We start from the raw sequence: 8600 nt of genomic DNA, 5'->3' as shown, positions 1-8600 counted from the left end.
CCCCCCAAAAAAAAAAAAGAGGAAACTACTAAGTGTTATTGCCATGGCTCAGTGTTATAGGAAACACCAGCCCTTGTTTTGCCTGTTACTAACCAYAGTACCAAGAAATTTGATTCATTTTGTTCTAGGACAGCTCGTATCAGTGTAATCTTCAGCAAAACCATGTGGTCCTACTTCTCATTTTCTGTGTGCGGATACGAGTTGGAGCACAAGGGGCTGGCTTTATAACAGATAAAAAGCTGTGCATTTTCTCAATTATTCTGAGCCATTTGTTAAATTTCACTACTATAGTCAGAGATAATATAAATTAGCATGCAGTCATATCRGTCCCTGAAGGTAAGCTGTCTGTCCACCTTCAGTAATCAGCTGCCATGCAGCTTTGAATGCCAAGCCAATGCTGGTTCATCTCCCAGCCTCCATTCAATCAGTGACAAAATCTGTAGCCTACAATGCAGTATTCAAAACAACTTCTCAGCTCAGATGTAGTGAAATCTCATTTACCATGTGCCTGGTTTTGTAAAAGCAGCTGACCATTTTTCATTGGTAAAAGCTCTGCCCCAGATTTCTCAAACATAATCCCTGCTCCAGCAAGGACTCATTCATGATCCTTTTCAGTTACACCACAACATACTCATGCTGATATTTCAATGATTATTTATTCTGCAATACTGTATTGAGAACATATGGAATTTTAGGACAGTTTGCCACTGAATTGAGACCATCCAGTTACAGCTTGGGTAAATCAACTGGTCTTGGAAAAAACTAAAAATCCCAGAAATAAGTGGCACATACCACAAGTTACATCACATCCTCAGTTTTGAGGCCCTGCAAGTCAAGAGTAATTTTATCAGCTACAAAAAAAAAGGGTTGGAAAAGCATCTTGAGTCTCACTTTGAGTAAAAACAGCATTTCTTTCTTTGTTGTTTGAGTAGTCTAGAATTCAGACAGTTTCTTCCAACATTCTTACCACTCTAGCATTGCCTGGCAAACACTGCCATGTCTCTACTGATACGGGTTTGTGAAATTACAGCAGTAAAGACAAGACTACCTGAAAAATATTTCTGCAACTCAAAACTCCCTGGGCAACAGAGAGCTGAAGGCAGCCCTGCAGGCAGACAGAGTGCAAGGGTGCCAGCAGCACCACAGCAGAGGCAGCTGGGGACACTGTGACGGTGCACGTGATGCTCCTTCCTGTGTGCCCCATCTGCCCCTGAGCTCTGCCTGCACTTTTTCCTGCCCCACCTCGTGCACATTCCAGATCTCTGTGTGCAGCAGTAGCACGGCTTTAACCTGACCTGCCTTTCTTCCTCCTGCCTGTGCTCATCCCTACTCCAGCACTACACGGGCTGGCAAGCCCTGCCTGCGGGTTCACGCTGCAAATCAGACCAGGGACCTAACCCAGCCAAAAATAATTCCACAGAAGGAGTCGAGGTCACTTCTTCCACCAGCGGAGTTGACTTRCAGCACACTCAAAACCACAGTTTCAGGGTGCGATTCCAGAGCAATTTTAACACCTCTAAATTCTGGCTGTCATAGTCCTACCTGGCCAGAAGGTCACCCTGCCTCAACCAGCAGACAAAGCTATGAGACCTGCAATCACCTCCTGCAGAGACCAGAGGTGACTGCAAATCCAGCTATGCAAATCAGCTCTGCTAGAACAGATTAGCTTCTTGACAGATTGGGTATTCATGCTGGCAAGAAATGAAGTTGTCTTGAGCAGTGTGACAGAGTGGCTGAAGAGAGCTCAACAAGTTCAGGCTGCTGAAACCTCACCAGCTGCAGCAAAGGAGGAGATGGGATCCCAGTGCAAATAACACCAGCTAAAAACAGCGTCTTATCAAAGTTGTTGACCCTAGGCACAGGATCATGTTCTCAACAAATCTGTGTCCTTGCTTAATTCAAGGTTTTTTTGCCCCGTTCCTAATCACTTTAAGCAGAGTATTAGGCTCAGGTAGCCCCAGTACTCACCTCAGTTTCCTCAAAACATCTTCAAAATAAGCCCCTTCAAACACACGTGAAACATTTACTGACCTATAGCTCGACCCTACAACCCCGTGAAGAGGCAGAAGCCTAAATGAAGCACACTTCTGTATGGAGTTTGGGCATTTCCCATTCCCCCTGTCCSTGGATTCACCTGTGCTTTCCTCCTAGAGGAGGCTCCAATCACACMAATGTAAGCAGTTTACAGAGCAGTTTTATAAATCAAGCACAAATGAGGGAGGTTGTGCCTCATTACAGAAGAAACAGACAGTAGGGGATTAATAGCATGCATGACTAGAAGTTCCTCTTCACACTCTGAAGCTTGGTTTTGACACCTTTCTAGATGCCACAAAAGCTTTTACTGCACTTTTAAAGAAGCAGGTCAGMGTCCACAAGAGAATACTGGCAGAGACCACATCCTTCATCACTCATTTTAGCAGAAGCCACGAACTGCTTAGACTGATACACTGATCACGCAGGCCAAGATAAGCACTCGAGATGAGGACAGTAGTTTCTAACAGCTTTGGAGCCTGGCTGGCAGACAGGGCAGGACACACCTGGAGGCAGAAAGTCTTTATGGGCTGGCAGCAGTTYGCCAACAGTTGTGAGTCAGAGCTCTGAAGTGCTCCTTGAATCTGATTCATGAAAAATTTATAGCTGGACGACCTTAACTTGGGCAATAAGTGATAACAAAGAACTGACATAATTCATCTGGTGAAGTATTTCTTGCTAGTGCATATTCATTTGAAGGAAACAGTAATTCAACACTGAAATCAGTCACCAGAACAGGCTCTTAATGGCTGTTTATTTGCTGACACATTTCAAAAGGTATTTAGAAGCCGTGCAGAGTTTGTAGGGACATCATCTGCTTCAACATCCCTCCCTCTCCCATCACCTTACCAAGGCTGTCAGGGACGGGAGAGCACACTGCAGGCACTGCCTGCCCCACCAGCCCTTCACCACCATRAACCAGGGAGGGCACTCTTGTCCTGTGCCACAGCAACCGGCAAAACCCAACTGGAGCAGAGCCAGGGTGACAGCAGTCTCCAGCACAGCCCTATCCCAGTCAGACACTCGGCAGCCCCTTCTCCTCCCAGCAGTGAAAAGAAGGCAGCATGTGTTGAGCAAACCTTTTCAAAGCAGCCCAGCTGGCCCCAGTCTGAAGGGGACATTGGTGTTTCTGAAGGTGAACACAAGTGCCAAGGTGCAGGAGGGAGYGCAGACCCATGAATGAGCTGTGCAGGACTCAGCTCTTGTCCCGGCCTTTCATTCCAAGGACAGCAAATGAGGCAGACAGCAATCATCCCTCCCCCGAATGGGGGCAACCTGGCCCCTGCTCTCCTCCATCATGGACGGTGGGCACAACTCCTCCCTCATCCAGCACCTGCACTTTCATTCCACAACATGCAGTAGTTCAAGGATACCCGTTCCAAAAAAACAGCGAAACAGCCTGAACAAGCGAAGCAAACACAGCAGGTTAATCATTTCCTGCAAGGAGCAAGCACAGGAGAGCACACTYGCTTATCATCACACTGAAATATGACCCACCAGTCCTGCCTGTCACTGACAGACTTTTTTTTTTTCCTGCCTTACATGTAGGGCTATTCCCAGCAAAACTAGTCAGCTTGAATCAGCAAACGAGGAAAACTTGGAGCTAGAAAACTAATATAACTGAAACCCCACTAAATAAAGAGGCAAACTGCAAATCTGCAAGCTTCCTATTCCCTGCCTCAAGCAGCACTTGAACTGGTACACTCACAAGTGCTAGAAATCCTGTTACCAGTGCAATATTAATATTTCCTATTTTAACAGCTTTCAAGTAGATTTAGGCATGCTGTACCATAGCTCTGCCCTTCCTTTACCAGCAGACTTCTCAGATGACCCTGCTTTGTACAAAAAACACACAGAGAACCACTCCTACCGAGTGAATTATGCGCACTTGGTTAAACAAAGGAGTTAAACTTTTTGAGGTCTCATTCAGCAGTTTAATYATTAGCAACCTACAAAAGAGTGGAAGAGATAAACAGTGTATTTGGTTGCCAAATAACACCCATCAATAAAAAAAGGAGAAAAGAGTTCTCATAAGTCACAAGCACTAAAAGAAAACATACACCCAAAAGAATATATATGCATAGGATATAGTAAAGCTTTTTTTTTTTTTTTTTTTTTTTWATTTTWAAAAAATCCCATCTGTTTTCACTCAGGGAAATCCTATGGAACTTTTACCAAAAGACTTTTCCCACTATTTAGATTGAAAAACAGCCATTTGTTTCTCTGCATTTACTAGACATGCAGAAAAATTTATAAGTTTTTTTTAATGTTAAAAGCTTTTTTGAAAAGCCACTGGTTTGCAAGCTTTCACATCCTGCTGAGCAAATAAGCTAGGTGTAGTTTCATAGAGAGGCGTAGGCTGTGTTTCACTTCTGGTTTGCCCTGCCTGTCTCCACAGGCAGAGCAGCACTCCTTCATGAAGCCTCATGCTGCTCACATGTCTCATCTCTGAATCCTTAGTGCCAAACGGTAGCAGCTCTGGGAKCCAGCACCAGGACCACAAGGAACACCCTCATCACCGGATACCAAAGTCTCTTTCCCCTATATTTACCCATTCCCAGTGAAACTAGATTTCTGGCCTCAGCAGGAGAGGTGAAGATGTCACTGTGTCTCCAACAGAAGCATCTGCTGATGCTGGAGCACCGAGTGTTCCCCCTACCCAGTAGACAGGGACTGGGGGCACATATTAATTCATCTACTCTGAGCATGGAAATGCCTGAAATCCTTTTCAAATCCAGACACTCATTGCCTCACTCTCTGTAGCTTCACTGCATTCCTGGAAGTGCAGTGAAGCCATTCAGACATTTCACAAAAACTTAAACATTTGGTTCTGCACACAGATTTCAGGGAAAACTAGCTACAGAGGAGCTGAGAGTGTCAGGAAATGAGCATTTTCACAGATACCATTGCCTGATTTGCTATCTTCTTGCTATCATATTCAAAGCGTCACGTTTAATCTGTGAGTCACATCTGAGTTTTATACTTATTTTGTCTTCATAATCTTCCACATGGCTCATACCTTTAGTTGTAATATAAGTCCCAATTCGCTGCAWTTCTGTGAACCTCTGCTTCTGATTGTGCTGGGATTGAGAAATAAACCAAGCAACAGCTGTGGCCAGACTGGAAACCACTCCGTTAATTCAGTTGCAGYGTGCCTGTTAACAGGGTTTGAGCTGTATGAGGTGCTTCCTTGTAATTTTATGCTCTCACTTGAGTTGGTATTGGAGATAAATATCTGTCTGCAGGGCTCAGTGGAGCACAAACAGAAATCTCTTCTGCATCTCTTTCAAGCTATCAACAGCAGGCAGAAATGAAGGCACCTTTCAACAAGTGGTCCAGGAAGCCATAAAGTTTTGGCCCTAAAAGACTAAGGGAGGGCTCCAGGATTTTGCTCTGAGCTCCGATTCTCCCATGAACCATATTCATCCTGAACTAGCACCTACCCAGAAAGGGACCGTCTTGTTTAATTTCATTCATCTATTTCCTGACTTTGAAGATGGAAATGAACTGCTCTATGGTTTTTTTTTTTCTTCAGATACTCTTTATGTTACTATGCCAGCAAAGCTTGCAATGCACAACTACTTTTAAGTTAAGGATTTGTCTTCCCAATTACTCACTTTGTCTTACAAGTCTTACGCTCAGGGAGAGTTCTTTTCCCCAGTGGTATCCATCAGTCTATCAAATGCAGCCAGAATTGGTTTATATCTTCTCTAGTTATCAAAATGAAATGCTACTGAAAATCATGCACTGGTTTATACAGTACCTTGCAGAAAATCATCATAGTAAAATGCAAGCATTCTTTAGAGCAATGCACAAACTCTSCCAGGAGCTTGAAGCCAAAGTCAAAAGTCCAAGTCAAGTTAAATGTTTAAAACAGTTCTAGATCACTAAAGCAAGGAGCCTTAGAAATTTGATAGCCTGACCTGGACAACTTATTAACTCTTTGGGAAATCCTGCAYGGATGTAGTGTCCTCAACACAGGGAACTGTTTGCCAGTAATCCAAATTGCAGGGTTATTTATATGTGGAGAACCTACAAYGTATAATGGGCTTTCATAAAGGCTCAGATAATGGCCTGATAAGTCTTCTGGTTAAGGAGCCTTTTTTCTGTTTGTTTTTTAAGGTGCTGGTTCTCTCTGCTTCTCAAAATGGCAGCCAAATACAGTGCAGATAAAACATATTTATTCCTCTAGCACAGGATTAAAAAAAACAAAACAAAACAACTGGGACCTCTACTTGTCACTACAGACAAGGCCATGGCTTTAAAATATGGAGTTCTCTGTGGAGTTTTTTGGTGATTTTTTTTTTTTAAATATTGCCATCAGCCTGACATATTTAAGGAGTCTTTGCCTAGTSCCTTGAAATGAATGTAATTTCAAAGGCTCCTACAGCAAAAATTGCACCCYAAGAAGTGGATGCAGTGTGGTACAGCAGCCACAGCCTCTCACTCAGGGAAAGAAGGAGTAACTACTGGATCGTGAGCGAGAAGACATTACTTGTTGGGGAGGATGTGCCATTATAAAAGACAAGTGAGTGTACTCTCATCCATTCCTGTCCCCAGGGCAGGGAGACCTAACTCCAGGAGTGGCCTCAACTCAGAACGTGAACTTCTCCGTGGTAACCAGAACAAAATGCTCTCAGCTATCACAGTAAAGCATAAGCACTGAGAAGATGGACCATATCTTCAAAATCATACTTAGCATCGTTAACATGGACATCCTTTCCCACAATAATTGTGGCCTACAATGCTCAAAACACTTTAAGCAGCTCTGGCCATAAGGTAACTCATCCTCAGCACCTGGGCACAAACCAAGGCTCAAATGATGAGCCCATTGCTTTAAGTCAAAGCCTCACCTTTGGCTATATCAGAAGCCAGGACAGACTGACTTCTACCTGTCCAGACTGACATATTCTGAAACCAGCCAGGCCAGGTCTGCACAGGAAAGCCCCTGCTGCTGGAGTCTTGGAGGCATACAAATATTTCTCCATCTCGGGCAAATGGGCAGTGTCCAAACTGAGGCTGGAGCAYGATGCAGCACACCTGGACACTGCCCAACTACATGTGCAACGCCAAAAGCAGCTGGAAGGACCGGATCCACAAGCAAAATATTCACCTTTGATAACACAACAGCGTGGGCACTCGGACCATGCCTATGGTAACCAGTGAGTGCACACCTTCACAAGGGTCTCATTCACCTACCAGGTAAAATGAAAAATGAAACCAACAGGCAGGTTCCACAAACTACCCCAACAGAGGGCATCAACTGAGGGAATCTGTCACCAATAAGGAGGAAGACCATGGCATGCTCCAAGGTTAAGGTCTTACTGCCAAGCACCACTTTTTCTACCTGCCCTAAGTGGAAGCAAGGTGGCCCCGAACATTGTTAAGGGGTTTTGTACTTCTTTTTAAAAGGAGGTTTCAGAACCGGTTTTAAACAAAGCTACTACGATAAGACGTGGGAAGTTTCTCATTAGACCACGGGATGCCAGGGTTGTTGTGAACTTTGCAAATCATTAGCATGTTCCCATTTTGTAATGCCTGAAGTAGCCGAGACATCTCTTGTAGGGCTCGCACAGCGATAGGCTTGCTCTGCTGTGCCCCACAGGAGCCAGGGAAAGGACGGCGGAGGCAGGATCCCAGCAGGGCACAGCACGGACGGGAGAGCCCTGCAGCAGGCGGAGGTAAGGTGCTTCAGGCGTTTTTCTTAAATACACGTTTGGCAAGTAAATACAACTCCTCTGAAAAGAGATGCCCGGTACCTGCACAGTCCTCGTCCCAAGTACTTAAGAGTTGCAAAGTTCTAAGATAAAGTTATAAAACCAGAAAGCAAAGGTTTAATGTTAAATTCCGAAGCGATAATCCAAAGGTWACAAAGTTACAACCTGAAACTACAGTCACAAATCAAGTTCTGGAGTTACAACTCAAACCCGTACCTGTAACACCGAGTTATAACGCTAAAACCCGAAGCCCGAGCTCTAATCTAAAACTCCCGAGCTGCAACGCGGAATTACAGCGACAATCCATTCAGAAAGTTACAGAACAAAACCCAGCCCCGTGAAAACCTGTTCAAAACCCAGCCGGAGCTGGCTGCGAGCTAACCGAGACAGAGCCGGAGCGCTGCGCGCTGCCGCAGCCTTGCTGGGCGGGTTTTAATTCGCCTTCAACTCGCTCTTTTAGCACCAAACCGAGAAAGCAGGCGAAGGAGCGGAACTAAAACCAGAGGAATTACTAAGAAAAGGTTCCGAAACGCCCCCCGGGAGCCCACTCACAGCCATAGCGGGGCCGCTGCAGGGACGCCAGCTCCTCATGGTGCATCCTGCCGCCGCCGGGAGGGACGGCGCCGGCCCCCGCCCGCCCTTCTTATGCGGCCCCGGCAGCGCTGATTTGCTGCGCCCGCGGCCGCCACCGCCCCGTGCGGGGCCGGGGCCACCCGGGGCGGCTCCGGCGGGGACAGCGGGCCGGCCGGGGGGGAAAGTGCGAAAAAACAGGGCGAAAGGGAGAAAGAAAGTGTGGGTAGGTGGGGGGATGAGCGCAGTAAAGCCGCAGGTCGGAAAGCAGAAAAGGAAGGA

General features: G+C 45.8%; 1 protein-coding gene across 4 annotated transcripts in view; it reads right to left on the bottom strand.

Moving 5' to 3' along the window:
- The window catches only part of IQGAP2 (IQ motif containing GTPase activating protein 2), a 122593-nt gene extending 114218 nt beyond the window's left edge, over positions 1–8375 (bottom strand). For all 4 annotated transcript variants that reach the window (XM_057363827.1, XM_057363830.1, XM_057363829.1 and 1 more), the window contains exon 1: positions 8301–8375. In XM_057363827.1, coding sequence (XP_057219810.1) covers positions 8301–8346 — 46 coding nt within the window. In that variant the 5' untranslated portion in view covers positions 8347–8375. The remainder of the gene's footprint in view (positions 1–8300) is intronic.
- Between the last annotated feature and the right edge of the window lie 225 nt (positions 8376–8600).

Source organism: Malurus melanocephalus, unplaced genomic scaffold (assembly GCF_030028575.1).
Source record: "Malurus melanocephalus ecotype Western Australia unplaced genomic scaffold, MMel_1.1 scaffold_31, whole genome shotgun sequence".
In the NCBI taxonomy this organism is placed as follows: Eukaryota; Metazoa; Chordata; class Aves; order Passeriformes; family Maluridae; genus Malurus; species Malurus melanocephalus.
The sequence above is the reverse complement of the archived record's forward strand: the minus strand, read 5'-3'. Positions and strand labels throughout refer to the sequence as shown.